Source organism: Gaeumannomyces tritici, assembly GCF_000145635.1.
Source record: "Gaeumannomyces tritici R3-111a-1 unplaced genomic scaffold supercont2.4, whole genome shotgun sequence".
NCBI classification, from domain to species: domain Eukaryota; kingdom Fungi; phylum Ascomycota; class Sordariomycetes; order Magnaporthales; family Magnaporthaceae; genus Gaeumannomyces; species Gaeumannomyces tritici.
The window spans coordinates 3,564,174-3,585,727 of record NW_008804548.1 but is presented as its reverse complement, the minus strand read 5'-3'; the positions used below and the strand labels follow the sequence as shown (position 1 = coordinate 3,585,727).

Genomic DNA, 21,554 nt, shown 5'->3' with positions numbered 1-21,554 from the left:
CTCCCCACCTGCAAGTCGAGCAAGCGCCGCGCGCACAAACGCTCTTTCTTCCTCGGGAACCATTCCAATCACTAAATAACACTTCTCTGCCAAGTTTATACAATCTGCTCCTCAATGGATGCCTCAGACCGGTGGGAGCTGTCGCCTTCGAGCAGCGCCGACGCCCCGCTGCACTACAAGGTCGTGAACACTGACAAGAAGCGCGTCGCCTACTTCTACGACTCCGACATTGGCAACTATGCCTACGTCACGGGTCATCCCATGAAGCCTCACCGAATTCGGCTTGCCCACAGCCTGGTTATGAACTATGGCGTCTACAAGTTCCTTGAGGTCTACGTACGTTGCTCATGCTCTGTCCCACCCCTCCATATCCTCCAGGCCTCCCCTCGCCGCATGCTTGGTCGCGAATAGTGCGACTTTGAACCCGAGAACATGAGGCTCGGATGTCGCCTCATTGCAGCTGTACAGATTGCGCTAGGATTCATGGTGCTAACAGACAGCTCATTCCCGCACAGCGCGCCAAACCCGCCGTCTTCACTGAGATGACCCAATTCCACACGGACGAGTACATCGAGTTCCTCCAGAGGGTCACCCCCGACAACATGGATGGCTACGTTAAAGAGCAGAGCAAGTACAATGTCGGCGACGACTGCCCCGTTTTTGACGGCCTGTTCGAGTTCTGCGGTATCAGCGCGGGCGGCAGCATGGAGGGCGCCGCGCGCCTCAACCGCGCCAAGTGCGACATCGCCGTCAACTGGGCCGGCGGCCTCCACCACGCCAAGAAGAGCGAAGCTAGCGGGTTCTGTTACGTCAACGGTGCGTGGTCAATGGCACTCTTGGGCGAGAGACTGTGTTCCCCTCGAGGAATAGGATGTGACGAACTGACACCTCGGCCCCTCACAGACATCGTTCTCGCCATCATTGAGCTGCTGCGTTTCAAGAAGCGGGTCCTGTACATCGACATCGACGTTCATCACGGCGACGGCGTCGAGGAGGCTTTCTACACAACCGACCGTGTCATGACAGTGTCGTTTCACAAGTATGGAGAGTACTTCCCCGGAACCGGCGAGCTGCGCGACATTGGAATCGGCCCCGGAAAACACTACGCCGTCAACTTTCCTCTTAGGGATGGCATCGACGACGATTCGTACAAGAAGATCTTTGAGCCCGTTATTGACGCCGTCATGAAGTACTTCCAGCCCGAGGCAGTCGTCCTCCAATGCGGCAGCGACAGTCTGTCCGGTGATCGCTTGGGCTGCTTCAACCTGAGCATGCGTGGTCACGCTAACTGCGTGGACTTTGTGCGCGGTTTTGGTCTGCCCACCCTGGTTCTCGGAGGGGGAGGATATACCATGCGCAACGTGGCACGCACATGGGCCTACGAGACAGGACGCTTGGTCGGCGTCGAAATGTCGAGGGAGCTGCCGTACAACGAGTACTACGAAGTAAGATGTGACCATATCCGCTGCGCACTGCGCCGTCGCTAACAGTTCTCATGCTTTGCAGTATTACGGCCCGGATTACGAGCTGGATGTTCGCGCGTCTAACATGGAGAACGCGAACAGCAATGAGTACCTGGAGAAGATCAAGATCTCGGTCATCGAAAACCTGCGAAAGACAGCTCCTGTACCTTCGGTCCAAATGCAGGATATCCCAAGAGCCAGCATGGGCATGACAGACGAGGAGGAGGCGGAGCTCGACGATCTTGACCAGGACGAGAACCCCGACGTCCGTGTCACACAGAGGCAGTGGGAGAAGAGCGTGGCGAGGCAGGACGAGTTTGAAGACAGCGACGACGAAGAGCTGGCACATGCCAACGGAGTCTCGGCAACAGCGAAGCGACGACCTTCCATCATGAACCACAAGAACCCACATGCACAGGCCGACTTTGACCCGGAGCTAGGCAAGGTAGCGCCAGCCCCGCACCGACGGGCCTCCAAGGGACGCACACGCGACGAGGACGACACGGTCATGGAGGACGCAGAAGCCATGGACGTCGCCAATGTTGAGGAGGCGGCCAAGAAAAAGTCGGGAGGCGATTCGGAGGCGCAACCCCCGGCTGAGACAGAGGATGTAGAGATGGTCGATTCAACGGACGACAAGGCTCAACCCACCGAGCCCGCCCAGAAGGAGTCGGAAAAGGCCGCGGAGCAGGATGCCGAGATCAAGGAGGAGGCACCCGAGAAGACACCACCATCCTCACCCAAGAAGAGCAACGGCGACAAACCTGCGCCGGCCGATAGTGCAGCCGATACCGCGGACGACGCAGCCGCAGCGAAAGGGGCTGCAGAAACTGACGCAGTGACCGAGAAGAAAGACGAAAAGGAAGCGGCCAAGGCAGACCCTAGCAAGGATGACAAGGCTGAGAAGAAGACTGAGGCCACCGAGAGCGCCGACAAGGAGACCAAGGGGGATAAGGCAGACAAAGGAGAGAAGGAGCCTTAGTGTGACCCCGATTCCCCGATTGCCAGCATCGAACCTGATGAGCGGGACCTTATACCCATCTGATCGCTCCGCCCTTCCGAGGCACTCTCACGCTTTCCACGGGGAGAGAGTTACGGGCCTCTAGGTCCCCTGTTTAGTGTATTTCATACTCGGTGGCTTTGGTTTCATTGTTTCCCGTCGTCCATCTACTCGAGGTCCGGCTTTTGGCGTTTTTAGGAGTTATTTTTGGCGTCTGGGTAACACTACTCTCCCGAGGTACACCATAGCTCTTGGTGGTCTATTCTTTTCGGCGTCTCTATCTCTTGTATCAAACGAAGACTTTCCCCGCATTCCCAAGATTCTATAGGCTATGCTAAAATGCCAGAGCCTGGGCCTTGGCACATGCTGCAAGGCCTGCTATATTCCATCCCATCAGTGCCACAAAGACTCTGCGGGAGCAACCGTTCGGCTGACGTGAGCTTGGTATCCAAGTAACACAGTCCAATCAGGCAACCACCGGCCATAAGAGAAGGAGCGCCCAAGCCACCGACGCACTACCACGAAGCTCGGATTTGCGTCATCGCTCATCGCCCAATTCACTAAAATAGCATCCAAGCGTGCTTTTTCCACACCAACGCCCGCCGCTGCTTCATCTTCATCTCCTGAATTTCCAAGGGTGTATCCAACCCACCACGACGAAATGCCGGTCACTGCCAAGATCGCTCCCACAAAGCCAGAGGCCTGGGCCAAGGGCAGCGTTACCTCACCAGGCCAACTGCTCGAGCAATCCTGGCCACGCGCGCCCAAAGGCTTGTCCGATCGAGTTATACAGAGCGGCCTCTCCACAGAGTCAGACCTCAGGGCCGCCCATGTGTCGCCGTCCGAGAACGGCTTCGTCTGGGCGGCCTACCACGCCTACCGCACACATCACCATCTCGTGCTCCGGCCCGAGGACATCTGGTTCGCCATTCTGACCCAGACCAGCTTCTATATCAACGCTCACGCCGAGGAGCTGCGCTCCTTCTTCGTTGACCACCAGGGCAAGAAGGAGCTCGAGGCCGTCTCGAACGTGCGCGACTTTGGCGCGCTCGCGCTGCAGATGACCGACATGATCGCCAAGAACGTCAAGGACCCGGAGCTCCGCGACTGGGTCATGCCAGACTTCAGCACCACCACCCCGACTGACAGGGTCGTGGGCTCGGTCCTCTTCATGGGCGCCATGCAAAAGTACTTCAGCTACGGCTTCACGCTGTGCTGCGGCATCCCGTCCGTCACCCTTCTCGGCGAGGCCGGCGACTGGGAGAAGCTGCTGGCGCGCGTCGACAAGCTGGAGCTGCTCGGCGAGGAGCCCAAGCGGTTCGCGCGGCTGCTCCGCCCCGTGCTCCGGCACATGCTGCTCACGTTTGAGCAGCCCGAGAGCGAGGCCGTCGGGAACTTCTGGAACAGGATCGTGACGCACAACCGCATGGGCAGCGGCACCGACTACCTCACCGGCTGGCTCACCGTCTTCTGCTTCTGGGACGAGGAGGGCAAGGCCAAGCGCGGGGGCCAGAACGGCGATGAGTTCGCCTTCATGCGCGCCGCCGCCGCCGCCGCCTCGGACGACGACAAGGAGGAGGACTTCTCTTTCCCGTTCGTCGACATCGACATGGTCACCCCAGGCTGCGCGTCCGTGCCCGTCAAGGTGGACGACTTTGGCGACGTCTACGAGGCCACCATGGTGGCGGGCTCCGTCGGCATCGCCGCCTCGGCGGGCGCGGGCGACGAGACTGCGCTAACTACGGTCCAGCCGGTCGCTGGCTGGTGGATCTTCAAGAACGAGAAGCAAGGGGAGGGCAAGGGAGCGCAGGCACAGGCGTGCTCTGGCGAGGTGGCCCCGTCGGTCCAGGACGGCACACCGAGTGCCGCCTTTGTCTGAGTTCTCTGCTTCGGGGATGGCAGGGTGCATATCCGGATGCGCTGGAGCAGTACGAGAGTAATAGGTCCCTTGGGGGGTGGCACATCAGCAGAAGAAGCTGGTTTTTAGTCACAGGATTGGTGAAATGAAGATTGACGATGCAAATTCTCTATATCTCACTATTAGTCCCTCCCTAAACCGCCTTGTGACAGACAGACGTGGTCATCTGGCTCGGACAGCCGGTGAAGTTCAGCATGACTGCGGCCATGCGGCCACGCAGCGGCATGCCTATGAAGGAACGCCTGCACTCTTTTGGGTAGCGTTGATGCGACATGTCACGAGTATTGCTGGTGTGATGATGAGCAGCGAAGGAATTGTGTACGAGAGACGACGAGGCTAATGGCCGGTGCTGGGTGTCGTTGCAATGACTGTATGCTTGATACAGGTCGAAGGACCCTGCAAATCTTGGATCACTTTAGGGTCCCGTCTCTTAGTTGACTGTGGCCAGGCGGCACACGTTCGAGTGCTCGACTATCTCATTGAGCTTGCTTGTAAGGCATGATTGACTTGTTCAAAGACAGGCGAATATGAGAATGCTCAGCGGGCAGCGGGCATGGGATTTAGAATAAACGTTGATTAGATTATGTCACTTTTACGCTTTTCTTTAATCTATCCAACCCGCTCCAGCTACTGGTCGTACTCGCCAGCGTACAGGATCTCGTCGGGCTGGCCGTTGACCTTGTCCCACAGCGAGCGGGCCTCGATCTCGACGTCCCTCCGCAGCAGGGAGACATCGACGCCCGTCTCCCTAGCCTGGTCCTCCTTGGCGAGCCGCACGTGCAAGAAGACGGCGGTGCGCTTGCCCGAGAAGAGGGCGTGGGGCACGTTTGTGCTGTTGTCCGAGTTCGCGTCCCCGATGGCGTAGATGCCCGGCACATTTGTGACCAGGCCCTTGGTCGGGTCCACGGCGAGGCGGCCGCCCCAGAGCTGCACGCCCGCCTCCTGGCCGATCCTGGAGCGCTGCTCGTTCGGGTACTCGACGAACAGGGCGGCGCGCTGGACGGGATCGCCCGTGGTGAACTCGATGGAGAAGAGGTCGTTCTCGGGCGCCGTCGGCAGCGACGGGTCGTGGGGCGGATCGCCGCCGTCCCTGAGGCGCGTGATGCGCGAGATGATGCGGTTCTCAACCGTGACGTTGTGCAGCGCGAGGTACTCTGTAAACCTTGGGTTCTTGGTCTCGGTCTGGGCGCGCGCCTCGGCCGTGTCGGTGCCGTTGGCGAAGGCGATGATGTCCTTGTTGAGGTTCAGGATCTCGCGCGTGAGCGAGGGCAGGTTCGAGAACTTGTCCGACAGCAGGCCGAGGGGCTGGTCGGCGTGCTCGTTGCCGTCACACCAGGGGCACTGCGGGGTGAGCTGTTAGCAAATGCGAACGAGAGATGGTTGGGCAGCAGTGTGACAGGACGGCCTACCCAGTACAATCCCTTGCCCCAGTTCTCCCACATGCCAGGGGTTTGAGGAAGGTTGTCCTTCAGGCCCGTGGCGAGAACGACCTTCCGGGAGCGGACATCAAAGGTCCTGCCGTCGAAACCGGTAGTGGTCACGACAAAGTGGTCTGTGTCGTTACCGCTGATCCTCGAGACGGTGCCATTGGCGAAGACAACGGTCGTGTAGTGCGAGATTTGCTGACGGGCCGCGTGACGGTAGTACGCCGGGGTCACGCCTGGAAACGATGGTCAGTAACTACAAAGGGGGAACGTCGGTGGAAAATAAGGAGAGGCCGAGCTCACCATCAAACCCGAGGACATCATGCATATGCCTCGTAGGACCATTGCGATAGTCGCCAGAGTCAATGAGGAGAGTGGTGCGGCGCACTCGGCCGAGGGCACTCGCGGCCGCGAGCCCAGCGGGGCCACCTCCAACGATGATGGCGTCGTACACCAGGCTGTCGGCGATGGGCACGGCCAGCACCACGCTAGAGGCCGCGGACCAGAGGAGGGAGAGGAAAGAGACCTTCATGGCGGGCAATGACGGCGAGACTGGGAAGGCAAGGACAGGAGAATCAAGGACCGGTCTGGCGCTGAAGCTGCGAGCTGGAGCTGGGTGAGACAAGTCATCAACGTGACGAAGGAGGAGGCTACCCGCGGCTGTTTATAGACACGGCACTGGCGGGCACCCTCCAGCGTCGGACACGACATCGCATGCGTGCCACCGGGTTCTGATTGTGCATGTCTCGGTGTCCGGTATTGGAGTCGGGTTGTTGTCGATCCTCCCTGGGCAGCGTAGCAGTGAGCATGGTGCCTGCTGTGCTCGACGCCATTGTCGGCATGCCCAGCTGGTGTGGGGACAGAAAGCGGAGTCGCCACAGCGACGCCGCCCCGGAAAGAGTGATCTACTGCAATATTCGGCGCCCCTTGTCCCCCTAGCGCATACCGCTGTAAGTCGTGGCCAGCGCCACATTGATCTGGATGGACGGCTTCGGCATTCACCAGGCCCATCGCGGGGGGGGCGACCGCGTCCTCCGCGCCAGCCACCAGTAAAGACATGCAGGATTCTATCGCGTAAAGCACAGAAGTAGAGCTTTAGAGCTGGGGATCGGCGATTAGCTAACTCCCGCACCTCTGTATAGGTTCCAGGGATCACAAACACTAGTGCGGTGGAGCAAGATACATTTTTTTCCTTAGAAAACCAAGCCAAACTGATGTACCACCAGGATCCACCGTACTAAGGTTTGCGAACCCTGGGACCTTGTACCCCTCTCGGACCCAAGTCCATCTCGCAGGGTGCATGTTCAAGACAACCACTGGCTGGATCGCAGGCGAACACTACCGGATTCCAACCTCGAGGCCAAGTGGGTGCCCTACTAGGCTTGATGATTGGCACGACTCGGAATCTGTCGAGTATGTTTCAACATCCTGGAAATGGTCAATGACGCCATCGCCGGCACTACGTGACGATATCCCTCCACTGTCAAAGCACTGGAGATGCGATTCATAGACTCGATAAACTTCAATATCCTGCCATCGGGAGGCTGCTCCTTAATTTGAGATCTTTGTGTCGTTTTGATAACCCCCTCTTTGTCTCAACCTGCGTTTTTTTTTCGCGGGACGTTGCATTGGATGGACAGGACGGCGTCCCGATTGGCTTCGGAGGAGAAGCCTTGCACTCTGTGTTGCTACCAACAAAATACTTGGTAAATAGCTACATACAAAGCCTCATGCTCCGCAGTGTAAACTTGTGCTGGGAATTTCCAAACCTGTGTTGCAACACATTGCATTCTTCTGCCGCCATAATGTCTGGCGCAACTCGAATTTGTCCAGGGAGAATGGACCAGATCTTGATTCGAACGCCCATCCACGCCCAAATCTATCCCCTCCCTGCCACTAAAGCCCGGAGTCGGTGTGGGGATCGTCCATTATCTGCACTAGGCCCACTGCTAGGTAGCTCCGGGCCGAAACGAGCTATAGCGAAGAGCCTAGCGTTTATAGCGCTTAATTTGCGGGTGTTTCCGATGCCTAGCTTCCCAACCACCACGGCAGTGCTTAAACTCGGCTGGCCGGGCAAGTGAGGGGATGGATACCAGCACACCGGCATCAAGAAGGTCATGGGATACCATACCACTGTTGCTACTGCCACAATCCAGTCCTTGTTCAGTATAGTTTACGCCGCCTGTGATCCCAGCAAGCGGCCAGCTTGACTTGAGGTACAGGTGTCCAGGATCACAAACACTAGTGCGGTGGATCTTGGTGGTACATCAGTTTGGCTTGGTTTTCTAAGGAAGAAAATGTATCTTGCTCCACCGCACTAGTTGTTTGTGATCCTGGACACCTATACAGTCCTGACAAAAAAAAACGCAAAATTTTAGAAATCCGCTTTTTTACAGCCAAAACAACGGGTTTGGCCAACGAACACAAAATTAACAGAAATGATGCAAAAAAGAGAATAGGGACGTATTTTAGGGCAACGCATAAGACATTATTTATGTGTCAAATATAGTGCGGGATAAAATTGTTCATGTTTTCGTATTTGCTTTTTTATTATACGAGGTTACAGCGCACTTACAGCGCATTTCCACGAATAAGGAAATTTTTGAACATTTTGCGTTTATTTTGGTTACCCACTGTATCTCAAGAGACTCCGATAGTAATAACTCTGTTCCATTCTATACGACGTAGCGAGCTGCAAATCATGCCAAAGCCTTCACGCCCAAAGCGCAAGTCACGTCCGCTGCGCGTAGATCGCTCATCATCTTGACTCCATGGAGCAATGGAACCAGCCGCAAAATCGTCCAACACACATCTTAATTCCCTAGGTGCTCATTCTAGCTTGGCGCAAAACCCATCGAGCGCAGCTCCATTGTACCCCTGCCACCGGCCCACCACCTGGACCAGCCCGTTGAGCCTGATCAGGGCACCCGTGACGACCAGGAGGTGCATCCAGTTGTGGCTCTGGCCGAGCAGGTCGAAGCGGCCGGGGAACCAGCGCTCAGGGACGCGCATGGCGTACACGGCCGAGCCGGAGAAGTTGACCGCGGCGAGGCCGAAGAAGGAGTCGAGTCCCGCCATCTCGTCCAGGCCCTGCCAGCCAAACCGGCGAAGTCCCTGAGCGACGGGGGTGAACAGGCTGGCGCCCAGCAGGGCGTACATCAGGAAGCGGACGAGCCGGTAGGATGGCTGCCGGAACTTGGGCTGCAGGGTGAAGATGCCACAGCCGACGGCGGTGGCGGTTAGTAGGACGAGATAGACGTTGCGGATGGCGGGGTGGCAGTAGAATGCAAAGTGTGCGAGCGACACGCCGGTGCCCCACATGACGAAGACGATGCCCAAGTGGTCGAGCTCGTTGCCTAGTTTGTGTATCTCCGGGCTGTGGTCGGAGAATGTGTGGAATGAGGTCGACAGGACGAAGCAGACAACCACGGCCATGTAGTATACACCCAGAGCAACACCATCCTCGGTTCTCACCCCGTCCGCGAGGTGCGACAGGATGAAGAAGTGGGCAAAGAGGCCAGCGAAGAGGAGTGCGCCGAGCAGATGGGACCAGATGTTTGCTGGTACGTTGTTAGCTCTTGGTTATTCCATATGTACGAGCGAGGTAGGGTGTTGATATGCATACTGGTCTCATTGTGGATGGCTAGGATGCTCCATATCGAGGTGATGTAAGAGAACGAAGCGCGTCTATAGTAGATGAATGTCAGCTTCAAGCTACGTCTAGGTAAATAAGGCAGAAGGACGTACCGGTAGCCCGTCAGAATAAATTCGTTGTCTCTGTGCGTGTGCGTGGCCTCTTGTTAAACATAAATTCCTTCCAAACTGGTCAAAGTCCACGTACTGTTGCCAGGGGGCTATGAGAGACGCACATCAAAGTTAGCCTTTGTCCTCGTCCCACAATGCAACGCCTCGCAGCAGCTTTCGCGGCAACTTACCAATCTCAGCCCATGTTAGGAATCCGTCCCCGGCGGCCGGACCTTGGGCGTTTCTTCCCATCGCCTGGAACAGAAAATGAGATGCCAGTGTGGCAGAAAGCAAAGCAAATGGAGATGTTTAACAACTGTGCTGCAAAGCTGGGATGTCGCAACAACAAGTGTGCCTTGCGAGACGCCCCGACCACCCGCAGCCTTTTGATGCGACATTGAGCACAGCTGGATTTAGGCCTCGGCAAAATTAGGGGTAGTGGGCGCTAAAAGCATGCATGTGCTGGCGCTTGTTTGCCTGCGGTTTGCAAGCATTGACGCGACGCGTCCAGTAAAAGGCGACAGCCAGCTCGCCAAGATGGGGTTGGTGGGGGTGGGGGCCACCCATGGTGGGGCTGCGTCAAAAGAACATCCCGCAATTGAAACAATCAAATGCATCATTGAAGCAGGACCAGGCCCAACGGCGTGGCCTGCCTGTAGCCGCCGGGGGAGTCTTGTCGACGAGGCTGCTCTTAGAAGATCTGGGCTTGATATGCATTTCCAAAGCGGAAGACAAGGCGCTACGAGAATCGGGGATCTATGCGTCTAAATATAATGACCTGCAGGTTCAACCTGCGGCCCAGCAAACACGGCGTTTGCTTCCATGTCGATGCTTCATCTGTGGCATTGACTTAACACGGCCTCCTCTCTCTATCCCCGGACGGGAATCCTTCAATCATATTCTCCTCCATGCTATCACGATGCCAAACGCCACCGTCGACTTGGTGGTGGTGGGATACGTCAGCGACCCTCACGGCCGGGGCACCATCTCGCTTCTTCTTTCCTCCATCCTAACACTCATACTTTGCGTTTGGTCGGCCCTACACTTCAATGTCCCACCCTCAAACCAGACCGCAACCAGAGATGCGCTCCTCAGCGCTAGATGGGTCATTGCGGGCATCTACGCCCCAGAGCTCGTCGTCTTCGCCGCCTGGAGGCAGTGGTCGTCCGCAAGACTACTTCAGGCTCTAGTAGTGGAAGCCAAGGCAACCCGAGCTGGCTCAGCAGGACCCGAATGGACCATGACACACAGCTTTTTCGCATGCACCGGGGGGTTTGCCTTCGAATTCCCTGGGCTTGAGGCGCTGTCGACATCCCGAGAAGAGCAAGAGAGCCAAGCTCCAAGACGGCTCACCCTCACAGCTCGCGGCATGGCTCTCCTCGCGCGCTGCGGCCATATCCCAGACGTCAGCCGCGCTGAGATAGAGGATAAGAGCAAGGCAAACGATCTCGCAAAAGCGATGGTGATTCTGCAAGCAACATGGATGCTGGTACAGGTGCTTGGGAGACTCGCCGCAGGCTTGCCCGTGACCTTGGTCGAAGTGAATACTGTTGCCCATGTGTGAGTCGCTCTGAATTCCCCTCATTGATTCAACATTGGTGGCATTCGTGGTTGGTGCTGATTGAAACCACGCCTACAGGCTGTGCGCATTCGCAATGTACCTGTTCTGGTGGCATAAGCCCTTGCTGCCGCGAGAGCCCCTGATCATCCGCGACCAAAGCCTCCTACCGCTCGCTGCATTTATGTACTCCAGCAGCGAGATGAGCGGCTACGTCGACCCCAACAAGGTGCAGTCGCAAACAATCATCAAGACCCTCTTCGCTCATCTCAGCCACTACTCGAAAACGCCAGAGTTGGAGACTTTACGCCTCCGCTCGGCGCAGCAGGCTTCGACCGCTCAAGACGACTCAGACGATCCCAAAAAACCGGTGGTGACTGTAAAAGGTGAGGTCCGAGGAGAGATCGAGCACGCGCCGGACTCTTGCCTTGCCCAAGTCCAGTGCCAGCGGGAGAAGGACAAAGGAACTGCTTTCTTCGAGAGACGCCCGCGAGTGGTTAGCTCGCCCCCAGAGGGCGCCCACCTATCATCCAACGATAGCAGGAGATGGGACTGTATACTCCGTTCGTTGCAACACTACCCATTCCTTCTCGAGGGGAGGGCCAGCCTGGTGCATAGCCTCGGGGATGGAATACGCTGCACGCACCTCAAACCGGAGCAGCTCGTCGCTAGCCATATTGGCAACTGGCCATCTGACGATCTCCTCCGCAATGTGGATGGCCTCGTTGTGGGCATGGTGCTATGGCTCGCCAACCTTTGCTACGGCGGAATCCACGCCGCCGCTTGGAACGACTATTTCCCAAGCGAGGTCGAGAAGTGGATGTGGCGATCCTCTGCGGCTTACATCACATTCTGCGGAGGACTTTGGGTCGTGCTGAACTTTCTGGTCGCGAGGTTCAGGCGACTGAACCAGTTTTGGGAGCACTGGATGGATGGCAAGAAGCCCCTCTGGCAGAGTCTCCTGCTAGGAGTCGTGGTTTTTATCTGTGGATTCAGCTTGGTTCTAGCCCGTGTCTTTATCGTCATCGAGGCCTTTATCAGCATCAGGCAGATGCCAGAGTCTGCGTATCGAACTCCGGAGTGGTCGGACATGATTCCACACTTTTGAGCGATAAGTGCAAACAGGGCACAGAGCTTTGTGGGTGTGCGACAGGATTCTTTTCAGTTTAGCGGAACAATAAATGGCTTCGTGTGGATCAATTTTGTGAATATGTCCGCGTCGATACCAGCTTCCATTACTGGCACGCTCCCAAGCCGGATGTTCCACCCCATCTCCTTTTCTAACGCTCTGAAATAGTAATTTGGCACGGCAACGGCGGAGGCGGACTCGGGTTAATTGCCCATACAAGCAAACTTTGCTTTCAAGTCCCGCGCAACAGAACGAGCCAAAACTTCGCGGAACGCCAGAACCCAGTTTTGTGAGAGGGGAATCGCCCGCAGCAAACCACGCGGGATTTATGCTGTGGCATCGTGCCGACGTCACGGTGCGGGCGAGGATGTCACCAACCCCTCACGTCGGCCGATCTTAACGGTCCGTTATCAAATCATATTATACCATGAATCGCACCCGGCAGGCGATGCTGCTTCTTTCTGCTTCTGGCAAGTCCTGCGCCTTCTTAATATCCCTTCGCCGCCACCCTTGACGTTTTAATGGCTCGTCTTGGCGACATGACCATTAGCACGGCATTACTCCCAAACACATGGCAGCTATGGGGTCCCGCCGACAACGGTGCACGGCGCTCGCAGCGCTGGGCATCGCCAGGGCAGTGGCTGTGGTGTCGCCTGGGCCTCTGACGCAGTTCGTCGACGTTTTCGTGGGCACGGCGCAGAACAGCGACCCGGGCAACGTCTTCGCCGGGGCGTCGGTGCCGTTCGGCATGGCCAAGGTAACCATCAACGTGGCCGGCTACGCGCCGGCCGGGTACGTGTCCGAGTCCACCGAGATGGTCAAGGGGCTGTCGCCGCTGCACGACTCGGGCACGGGCAGCGCCGACGGCAGCTACGGCCAGTACAGCATCATGCCCGTCGTGTGCGGCGACTTCGCCTCGTGCCCGACCATCGAGACGGCCCGCGGCTTGCGGCGCGACGGCGACGGCGCCAAGGACCGCGGCTTCCCGGGCTACTTCAGCACCCCGCTGGCCAACGGCGTGCTGGTCGAGGCCGCGTCCACCCGGGCCGCGTCGCTGGAGCGCTACACGTTCCCGGCGGGCGTGCCCCCGACCCTGGTGCTGGACTGGACCACGGACGGCACGCACTCGTTCAACTACGGCGACATGCAGGCCGACTGGGCCGCCCAGCGCATCCTCATGAACGGCACGTGGTTCAGCAGCTTCGGGCCCAGCATCTTCCGCTACTCGGCCTTCCAGTGTGTCGACCTGTCCGTCTCGGGCAAGGTCACCGACTACGACTTTTGGGGCGCCAACGCCGAGGGCTGGGACGCGCGCCGCAACGACACGGACGCCTGGCGCTTCTCGCCCTGGTCCGAGCGGCGTCGCAACCCGGCGCTCACGCAGCCGACGCACGCGGGCGCCATCGTGCGCTTCGGGGCCACCAACGGCACCGTGGTCGTGCGCCGGGGTGTCTCGTTCGTGTCGGCGGCCAAGGCCTGCGAGAACCTCGAGGCGGAGATCCCGGCGGCACCCGACTTTGACAGGCTGGTGGCGGACAGCAACGGCCTCTGGGAGGAGAAGCTCGGGCGCATCGAGCTGGCCGAGGGCACGCCCGACTACATGCGGCGGCTCTTCTACACCAACTTCTACCGCACCTTCCTGTCGCCCAACAACGCCACGGGCGACGCGCCGCCGCCCTACACGGACTCGGCGCACCCGTACTTTGACGGCCTGTACTGTAGCTGGGACACGTACCGCACGCTGTTCCCCCTCATGGCGCTGACGTCGCCGCGCGACATGGCGCACATCACCGACTCGTACGTCGACGGCTGGCGGCGCGAGGGCTGGCTGCCCGAGTGCCGCGCCAACAACGTCAAGGGCTGGGTGCAGGGCGGCAACAACGGCGTGCCCGTGGTGGCCGACTTTGTGGTAAAGTACGGCGCGCGCGCGGCCGAGCTCGGCGTCAGCATGGACGACTACTGGGCCGCGCTCGAGCACGACGTCGACGCCACCCCGGCCAACTGGGACTACGAGGGCCGCAACAACGAGGCCTACAACCGGCTGGGCTACATCCCCTACGACTTCCTCGAGCGCGACGCCGTCGGCCAGCACACGCGCGAGTTCAGCCGCGGGCTCGAGTACAGCTTCGGCGACTTTGCGGCCGCCATGGCCGCGCGGGCGCTGGGCAAGAGCCCCAACGTGTGGCGGCCGCTGCTGGACCGCAGCCTCGGCTATAGCGCCAACTACAACATGGCGCTCGAGTCGGACGGGTTCCGCGGCTTCGTGGCGCGCCGGCTCGCCAACGGCACGTTCCTGCCGTCGGACCCGACCGACTGCTCGCCGCTCGACAAGAACGCGACGCGCCCCTGCAGCCTGCAATCGACCAACGTCTACGGCGGGCACGAGAGCTCGTCGTGGGAGTACAGCTTCTACGCGCCGCACGACGGGGCCGGGCTGGTGCGGCTGCTGGGCGGCAACGACACCTTTGCCGCGCGCCTGCGCCGCTTTTTCGGCGCGGGCTACAACGTCGTCGGCAACGAGCCCAGCTTCCAGACGCCGTCGCTGTACCACCACGTCGGGCTGCCGGGCAGCTCGGTGCGCGAGTCGCGCCGCGTCGTGCTCGACAACTTCAACCTCACGCGCGGCGGCTCGCCCGGCAACGACGACAACGCCGCCATGTCGAGCCTGGTGGTCTGGTACATGCTGGGCCTCTACCCCGTGCCCGCCTCGGCCGAGATGCTGGTGCTGTCGCCGTTCCTGCCGGGCTACACGGTCCACAACGAGCTGCTGGGCGACGTGCGCGTCACCGTCACGGGCTTCGACCCGGCCAGCCTCAACAGCACCATCCCCGCCGGCGCGCGCGCCTTCGTCGACGACCTGAGGCTGGATGGAAAGTCTGTGGGCCGGTGTCGGGTAGACTTTGACCAGTTCTTCTCGGCCAGGAATGTTGAGTTCGTCATGACGGCCGAGGAGAAGAAGGGCTGTGCTGGACAGGAGCCCAGCAGCGTCAGCTCAGGCGGCTTTCGGGTACCTGGAGCACCTTGAGCGAGTGCAGATGAAATTAGTCTCTCGAGTTTTTGCTGGGCGTGTTTTTGTCAGCTCGAGAGAATTTGGCTTAGTTATCGCCGAAATCAGCACCAGCTGTGCCGCTGACCGCCGACCCCCTGTGTGCTCTCACATCCAGATCAAGGAGGCCAATTGACCGGTTCTAGACCTGCAGTTCCAATCTCGGCGATATAAAATTTCGGATACCCCCATTTACATAGGGCTGGCGCCGCGTTGATTGGTGTCACACGTAGGGCGCAGAACCCCTTCACCCGATCCGAGTTCTCACGCCACCGACGGCCGGATTAAAGATTTCTTGCCCCTTTTGTGCTGTCCTTAGAGCCGATGATCCGGCCGCGGCGTAGGGAACGACTTAGATCCTCCTTCGCCAGGCCAAGTCGTCTCACAGGGCACCGGATGTGGAGATCGAGTGCTGACGGGCGTCACCGCACGGAAGGATCAATAAAAGAGTTGCACCAGGGCCGTCGGGCCACGTTCCAGGCTGCTGCACATGCGCGATTCCCGACGAGATATCTGCAAGGAACCATGCAGGGCGCCATGTGGGGGTGCTGCGACGACCTCTGATAAAGGTGGATATGTCAGGCCAGGTACTGCAGAATTACCAATAAAGAGGCCTGCCGCCAAGCAAGGCACACCTCTGTCGGGGCTTGATGACAGTCGAACGGCCCGATCCAAATTCCATTGGCTTGGTGATGTCTATCACGCGTGGGAGAAGGATGCGGACTGGAACGAGCCACCTCGTCAGGGGGGCGCGCCTCTGGCTGGCACCACCGGGCCAAGTCTCGAGGTCTAGCCAGCCTCGGGGCCAGCCGAATGTCTTAGGGCTGGCCTTGATGAGCATTCCTTCGGGTGGCGGCCGTTCTTACCGAGCCCCTTCGGGGCAAGTAATCGCCTACCCGCTGGCCATCGCTCATGCGGCTGCGAAGACGATGGGTGCGGAGGTGAGGAAGGGGGGCGTATCGGCCTCGAAAAGAGTCCAGATATGGCGACCGAGCTCGTCGGGTGTGCAAAAGACGGAATGGAGATAACACCATTACGACTAGAACGCATCTTGTATAAGTACGAGCATGGCCTCGAGAAAGTCCAGGTGGATAGAGAAGCGGGCCATCGCAAGCATTCCACATCAGAGACAGACCAGCCTCCGATATCCTCACCATCACGCACCCCCGCCAACAGCTGCTCATAAACCAGGGCTGTGATTTCAGCTCCATCACTCAACTCCTCTTCCTCGATAAATTGCCCAAAAATGTTCTTCTCCCTGTCCAACGCCGCGGCCCTCCTGGGCCTCGCCGCCACCGCCGCCGCGAGCTATATCCCGCAGCACGTCGAGTGAGCAGCTCCCCCGCCCCTCGCGATACTGGCAAACCTTTTTACATGCTAACTCACCCTTGCCCACGCCAGGCACAACGGCACCACGGCCGGCATCATCGAGAAGCGCGCCTTCAGCTGCAGCTCGCCCGTTCGGGGCCTCGCCAAGGCCGACTGCGAGCACATGTCCAAGATCGGCATGGCCGGACAGGGGTACAACCCGACGAGCCAGAACAGCATCATGTGGATCGGGACCCAGGGGCCCAACAAGTTCAAGTTCATCAACCGGTCCAGCCCGTCGTGCCCCATCAACATCATCGTCTGGCACATGAAGCCCAACGACTTCGAGTCCTCATTCATGAACGTGCGCCGGCCCCGCATCTCGTACACGCTCGCCAAGGCCGGCGACTCGGTCACCGTCTCGGTCCCCAACGGCATCAGCGGCGGCTGGGCGGGCCTGTACAACCGCAACGTCAAGCTGTCGAGCTACGGCCAGATCTACAACACGTGGGGCGAGTTCACGACGGGCCAGTACGGCACCGTCGACGTCAGCCGCCTCGTGCGCATGAACGGCAACCCCATGAGCATCAAGACGAGCGGCGGCTGCACGTCAAACATGAACAAGTGCGTCTTCGTCTGCAAGAGCGGCAACACGTGCGGCACCTCGGGCAGCTACAACCTCAAGGACTGCAAGCCCGGCAGCCAACCGCACGCCAACTACGGCACCCGCAACGGGAACCCCGAGGGCGGCTGCCAGGGCTTCTCCAACGGCGGCACCGTCACCGTCGACCTCTCCCGCTAGGTGAGACGCTGCATGGGGAGTCAGCTACTTCGGGCTCCCTTGGCTTGTCCTTGACCTTCTCTGGCTCTCCCCTTACTCGAGACTGCCTTGACACATTTCTTTCCAGTCGGTTGAATTTGTGGACGGCTTGGAAAAGTATACGAACCTGCGTCTCAGACTTGAGCCTTTTGGCTCTCGATGTTCGCCCTTTACTGTGTACATATCTTGGATTTTACTCTCCTTCACATCTTCTTAGCTATACTTGTATTCTTTGTAGATATAATCTATCGTATATACTCCGCGTCTTTAAACCCGCACTTTCCTGCACACCGCCACGATGCCATCTAGAACCGCCCCGTCCGCAATCTAGTTGACGCCTTTTTCGAGAGCTCCAAGGTGGCACGCGCCAAACCCGCTACCTCGTGCGGCGCAATTGCCGACCCAAACCCCGTGAAAGCAGACTTCCCGGCATACTCTCCAAAGGGCTGCTGGTCGGCCTCGCACTCGGCGCCGTGCGGGGGCAGCGACCCCTGCTGGAAATACGCCCTGATCCGCGCGGCCGTGCACGTCGACGGCGCGGCGAGGGTGGTGTGTCCGTACGAATTCTGCACGAGCACCACGGAGCCCTCGAACCCCCGAGAGTTGTTGCGGGCGCTGACCAGCGGCGTCACGTTGTCGGCCATGTTGGCGATGAAGAGGACCGGGAACCCGGTTTTGACCTGGAAGGTATCTGGATGCACGGGATGAGACTCTTGTCAATTTAGCCACTGCGACACAGCTTGACAAGAGAGAGAGAGCCACTCACCTGTAAAGCGCCACTTTGGCCTGACCAGCCTTCCAACACAGGCAGACCTGATGACGCTGCTCACGGCGCCGATGGCAAAGCTGACGTTGCGCAGCCCCTCGGCCACCAACGCAAAGTCCTGCGCCGTCTTGTTGCCCCAAGGTTCCGAGTCGGCACACATGACGGCCGGAAACGCATCCTCGGTGTCTTCGCCTATGGCCGATGGAGGCACGGTCGGCTCGATCGGGTTGGGACCAGACGGACAAAAGGACTCGAAAGGCAACGAGTGGCGCGCGCCAGCCATGCGCAGAAACGGGAGGCCGTTGCCGACCTCGAGAGCGGCAAGAACGCGAGCGAACTCGGGGAAGAGGTATAGGGGCTGGTAGAGGACCGAGGACAGCATGCGCCGCAGGGCGGAGTAGCTTATTATCTGGGGCATTTCGGGGCCCTCGTCTTCATCGTCCGCTTTAGCCGGCACAACGACGGGTCTTTCCCGTAGCCTCTCTAGCAGGTTTCGGAATCTCTTTTCAACCTTTGCGGGTGACGTCTCGTAGAAGATACATTTGACTGGACCGGCTTGGGAACAGAGCTTGTAAAAACTGTCGAGAACCTTGTCGGCGTCGCGGAGAAAGTTGACATGCGCTCCCCTGTACCACTCGTTGTAATCGACGTTTCCTGCGAGACAGAAACTGCATATTAATAACCCCGAGCCAAACAACCTGCCCTACTATGCGTGTCTGATGCGGACCAAGCAGTGCGAACCTACCATCAGACACCAGTCGCTCGACCTTGTCCGGGTACATGGCGGCAAAGGTGCCGCCTAGAATGGTGCCGTAGCTAAAGCCCCAGTACTTGAGTTTATCATGCCCCATCTGGTTGAGTATCTCGAGCATGTCGCGGGCATGCGAGACCGTGCTTGTGTGCCGTAGAATGTCCGAATTCGCCAATGCAGCCTCGCATCGGGACGAGACGGCGACGGCTCGGGCGTATTCGTCGTATAGTACGCCCGGATGCGAGTCTGACACGCCGACCTCGGCAAGCCCCCAGAAGGTCCGCTCCTGCCTCGAGCTCCAACACTCTAATCTGGGAACGGAGACGCCGACTGCGGCAACGGTCAGTCGTAGACCCGCGGTCGATGGGCTTCGAACGAAAGCAAAAAATCACATACCTCCCCGAGGGTCGAAAGTGACGATGTCCTTGCATTAATATGACCGTCAGCGAGAGCCCGTAAAAGTAAGGGCAACCTCCGGTACGCACATGGTCCGCACCAACGATGGCCTGGATATGTTCCCCATGATCAAGCATTGACCAGATGCCTGAACCGCCAGGTCCCTGGAAGAAAATGTTAGAAGACGGCCCAACGGCATCTAAAAGTAGTCAATGCCACGCCGGGCAGCTTACTGACCCCTGGATTAAAAAAGACAGGGCCGCGGTAGTCCGTCATGTTGGTGGCACGAAGGCGCATCACTGCCAGCACGACGCGGCTGTTGTTGGATGGGTCCAACCAGTCCATGGGGACCTATATCTCGGGGAAATTGTTAGATCATAACCTAGCCTGATCCGTCAGGGTATAAGGTCGCCTCACGTCCAGACGAGCACAATCGTAGCCATCATCGTAGCACCGATGCCATGTTAGGGATCTGCTGGATTCAAGCTGCTCGTTCGTCAACAAAGAGGGCGCCATGCAGAATCTATCGCCTTTGGGAGGTGCAAGGGGGACATACCGCTGCCCAAGACCATTGACCGTCCGGTTTTGTGGCCGTCGGGGGTGTGGTGTCTCGGAAAAGGCTCTTCGCGGCGTGAATAACGGCAAATCTGTAGCACACGGCCAGGAAAGCGACAAGTGTGAGGCCGGCCACCCATGGAGCGCTTCTTTGTCGATTAGGCGTGATGTGTCCATATTTCGCACTGTGGTTGAGCAGCGGGAGGCGGCAGTCAACCGCAGGTTCCAGTTTAGTGTTCCTCATGGGTGCCAGATGGCGTCGGTACGGAGCTCATGTGGCCAGCCGAGCACAATTGTCGAGACGACGCGATCATAAAATACAAACCAACATGTTCATGGGCGGCCTACCCCTCCAGGGCATGAGGGAGGAGGGCATTGAGTCGAATAAACCGCACCGATAAGTCGGGCAGCCCAACGTCTTGGAACGCCGTGGAAGCCAGCCAAGCAGGAGGGAGGGGATGGATCCCAGGTTCAGCTGACCCGCGCCCCGAAGCGGCGAACTTAGCCCAGCAGGGACAAGAGCTGCAGCCCAGAGGGGCGGCGGCCAATCAGGGGCCGGCGTTTTATCAGCACTGCAGCTGTGCTGCGCGAGCTAACGCCAGGCGACGGCCCGGCAAGGGATCGACGGTCCATCGCAGCGCCATCGTTCCAATGAATCAAGACCGGAACCCCGTCGTCGTCAGGGTGCTTTTTCTTTCGGCAGGCCCCGGGGGAGAAGGTTTTGTTATCCTTTTCGTCGACTCGCTCGGCAAAGTCTTGATAGAGCAGCGAAGTCCAGGATTCAAGATACTACGGTCACAGTTCGAGGAAACCTTGCTCCCAGGCCTAACTGACCCTTGACTGGCAGGGCTTCCGGAACCTACCTTGCAGCCCAGGAACCGATCCCACTCAAGGTGGTGCGGGCTGTGATTAACCGCCTTTCCACGGGATACAAAAAAGTGGAAGAAGCCATCGAGACATGCACTGAGCTTAGAACCTTTCGGCCTTGACGATTTCGTGTAAGCTTGCACGCCGGCTTGCTGCATTTACCTCCAGCATTGAGGTGATTGTGCCGAGGCTGGTATCTGATAATCCCTCATGATTCATCGCCCTTTCTCTGGGCTAGTTTTGACACGGGAATGCTACGGAGCCGTGCTACCGCCCAGAACCCGAGCCGGGGGATACGATACCGTGTGCTTGCTTGGTGTTTGGGCAGTTCGATGTGACTTGGAATACGGCCTTCCGTTTGCGCCTTTTAGCGCAGCCAAGATAGTCTTCACGCAGCAGCAGAAAACCAAAGCCAAATACGGGTTCATCCTTGCCATTATATTAAACGCAACATTAGCCCCTGGATTACGCCGACCGCAAAAACACTAGTAGACCTCCTCCACGTCCTCCCCAAACTCGGCGGCCCGGTAGTCGCCCCGCAGGTCCTCGACGTTGTCGCCGTATATCCCGCCGTGCTCGCGGTTGATGTGGTCGTACACGGACCTCTCCGGCTGCTCCTCCCCGCAGACCCAGCACCAGTGCGCGCCGCACCGGCACGTCATGTGGTTGCAGCCCCCGGCCTTGACCGTCTCGACCTCGCACCTGGGGCACGGCCGCACCACGAGCAGCCACACCGCGGCCCGCCTGACCGCCCGCGCGCGCGCCTCGGCCTCCTCTCGCGCGTCCGCGTCCGCCGCCGCCGCCGCCGC

General features: G+C 59.0%; 10 protein-coding genes across 10 annotated transcripts; 5 read left to right on the top strand and 5 right to left on the bottom strand.

Annotated features, from left to right (window-relative positions):
- Positions 1 to 114: 114 nt before the first annotated feature.
- On the top strand, positions 115 to 2,445 carry GGTG_08607 (histone deacetylase RPD3; the record flags this gene model as incomplete). Its single annotated transcript, XM_009226449.1, has 4 exons — positions 115 to 336; positions 516 to 816; positions 904 to 1,445; positions 1,507 to 2,445. 4 exons carry the CDS (start codon positions 115 to 117, stop codon positions 2,443 to 2,445), a joined length of 2,004 nt encoding a protein of 667 aa, XP_009224713.1.
- Positions 2,446 to 3,124: 679 nt separating this feature from the next.
- On the top strand, positions 3,125 to 4,342 carry GGTG_08606 (hypothetical protein; the record flags this gene model as incomplete). Its single annotated transcript, XM_009226448.1, has 1 exon — positions 3,125 to 4,342. The coding sequence occupies one exon, from the start codon at positions 3,125 to 3,127 to the stop codon at positions 4,340 to 4,342; it is 1,218 nt and encodes a 405-aa protein (XP_009224712.1).
- Positions 4,343 to 4,935: 593 nt separating this feature from the next.
- GGTG_08605 (sulphydryl oxidase) lies at positions 4,936 to 6,730 on the bottom strand. The gene is made up of 3 exons (XM_009226447.1): positions 6,109 to 6,730; positions 5,791 to 6,041; positions 4,936 to 5,722 (listed from the first exon to the last, which is right to left on the bottom strand). Exons 1-3 carry the CDS (start codon positions 6,335 to 6,337, stop codon positions 5,009 to 5,011), a joined length of 1,194 nt encoding a protein of 397 aa, XP_009224711.1. The 5' UTR covers positions 6,338 to 6,730; the 3' UTR covers positions 4,936 to 5,008.
- A 1,904-nt stretch (positions 6,731 to 8,634) lies between these two features.
- On the bottom strand, positions 8,635 to 10,116 carry GGTG_08604 (adiponectin receptor protein 1; the record flags this gene model as incomplete). Its single annotated transcript, XM_009226446.1, has 5 exons — positions 8,635 to 9,365; positions 9,431 to 9,492; positions 9,647 to 9,659; positions 9,741 to 9,804; positions 10,048 to 10,116. The coding sequence occupies 5 exons, from the start codon at positions 10,114 to 10,116 to the stop codon at positions 8,635 to 8,637; spliced, it is 939 nt and encodes a 312-aa protein (XP_009224710.1).
- A 37-nt stretch (positions 10,117 to 10,153) lies between these two features.
- Positions 10,154 to 12,367, top strand: GGTG_08603 (hypothetical protein). The gene is made up of 2 exons (XM_009226445.1): positions 10,154 to 11,109; positions 11,189 to 12,367. Exons 1-2 carry the CDS (start codon positions 10,469 to 10,471, stop codon positions 12,213 to 12,215), a joined length of 1,668 nt encoding a protein of 555 aa, XP_009224709.1. The 5' UTR covers positions 10,154 to 10,468; the 3' UTR covers positions 12,216 to 12,367.
- A 143-nt stretch (positions 12,368 to 12,510) lies between these two features.
- On the top strand, positions 12,511 to 16,026 carry GGTG_08602 (glycosyl hydrolase). The gene has a single exon (XM_009226444.1). The coding sequence runs from the start codon at positions 12,808 to 12,810 to the stop codon at positions 15,259 to 15,261; it is 2,454 nt and encodes an 817-aa protein (XP_009224708.1). The 5' UTR covers positions 12,511 to 12,807; the 3' UTR covers positions 15,262 to 16,026.
- On the bottom strand, positions 15,665 to 16,123 carry GGTG_08601 (hypothetical protein; the record flags this gene model as incomplete). The annotated part of the gene is made up of 2 exons (XM_009226443.1): positions 15,665 to 15,830; positions 15,918 to 16,123. The coding sequence occupies 2 exons, from the start codon at positions 16,121 to 16,123 to the stop codon at positions 15,665 to 15,667; spliced, it is 372 nt and encodes a 123-aa protein (XP_009224707.1).
- Positions 16,124 to 16,352: 229 nt separating this feature from the next.
- GGTG_08600 (hypothetical protein) lies at positions 16,353 to 17,586 on the top strand. Its single transcript, XM_009226442.1, has 2 exons — positions 16,353 to 16,611; positions 16,684 to 17,586. Exons 1-2 carry the CDS (start codon positions 16,529 to 16,531, stop codon positions 17,390 to 17,392), a joined length of 792 nt encoding a protein of 263 aa, XP_009224706.1. The 5' UTR covers positions 16,353 to 16,528; the 3' UTR covers positions 17,393 to 17,586.
- Positions 17,587 to 17,590: 4 nt separating this feature from the next.
- GGTG_08599 (hypothetical protein) lies at positions 17,591 to 20,355 on the bottom strand. Its single transcript, XM_009226441.1, has 8 exons — positions 19,880 to 20,355; positions 19,741 to 19,809; positions 19,561 to 19,674; positions 19,413 to 19,487; positions 19,324 to 19,351; positions 18,922 to 19,257; positions 18,177 to 18,830; positions 17,591 to 18,101 (listed from the first exon to the last, which is right to left on the bottom strand). The coding sequence occupies exons 1-8, from the start codon at positions 20,120 to 20,122 to the stop codon at positions 17,716 to 17,718; spliced, it is 1,905 nt and encodes a 634-aa protein (XP_009224705.1). The 5' UTR covers positions 20,123 to 20,355; the 3' UTR covers positions 17,591 to 17,715.
- An 875-nt stretch (positions 20,356 to 21,230) lies between these two features.
- On the bottom strand, positions 21,231 to 21,407 carry GGTG_08598 (hypothetical protein; the record flags this gene model as incomplete). The annotated part of the gene is made up of 1 exon (XM_009226440.1): positions 21,231 to 21,407. The coding sequence occupies one exon, from the start codon at positions 21,405 to 21,407 to the stop codon at positions 21,231 to 21,233; it is 177 nt and encodes a 58-aa protein (XP_009224704.1).
- Positions 21,408 to 21,554: the final 147 nt, after the last annotated feature.

What these genes read in the sequence shown, in the direction of transcription:
- GGTG_08605 (XM_009226447.1), bottom strand. Translation starts at nt 6,337, where the DNA reads ATGAAGGTCTCTTTCCTCTCCCTCCTCTGGTCCGCGGCCTCTAGCGTG. An exon ending in TGATGTCCTCGGGTTTGATG is followed by an intron (nt 6,042 to 6,108) that starts GTGAGCTCGGCC and finishes CATCGTTTCCAG; the next exon opens with GCGTGACCCCGGCGTACTAC. An exon ending in GGGGCAAGGGATTGTACTGG is followed by an intron (nt 5,723 to 5,790) that starts GTAGGCCGTCCT and finishes CTCACCCCGCAG; the next exon opens with TGCCCCTGGTGTGACGGCAA.
- GGTG_08603 (XM_009226445.1), top strand. Translation starts at nt 10,469, where the DNA reads ATGCCAAACGCCACCGTCGACTTGGTGGTGGTGGGATACGTCAGCGAC. An exon ending in GTGAATACTGTTGCCCATGT is followed by an intron (nt 11,110 to 11,188) that starts GTGAGTCGCTCT and finishes CCACGCCTACAG; the next exon opens with GCTGTGCGCATTCGCAATGT.
- GGTG_08602 (XM_009226444.1), top strand. Translation starts at nt 12,808, where the DNA reads ATGGCAGCTATGGGGTCCCGCCGACAACGGTGCACGGCGCTCGCAGCG.
- GGTG_08600 (XM_009226442.1), top strand. Translation starts at nt 16,529, where the DNA reads ATGTTCTTCTCCCTGTCCAACGCCGCGGCCCTCCTGGGCCTCGCCGCC. An exon ending in TATATCCCGCAGCACGTCGA is followed by an intron (nt 16,612 to 16,683) that starts GTGAGCAGCTCC and finishes TGCCCACGCCAG; the next exon opens with GCACAACGGCACCACGGCCG.
- GGTG_08599 (XM_009226441.1), bottom strand. Translation starts at nt 20,122, where the DNA reads ATGAGGAACACTAAACTGGAACCTGCGGTTGACTGCCGCCTCCCGCTG. An exon ending in ACGATTGTGCTCGTCTGGAC is followed by an intron (nt 19,675 to 19,740) that starts GTGAGGCGACCT and finishes CCCGAGATATAG; the next exon opens with GTCCCCATGGACTGGTTGGA. An exon ending in CTGTCTTTTTTAATCCAGGG is followed by an intron (nt 19,488 to 19,560) that starts GTCAGTAAGCTG and finishes ATTTTCTTCCAG; the next exon opens with GGACCTGGCGGTTCAGGCAT.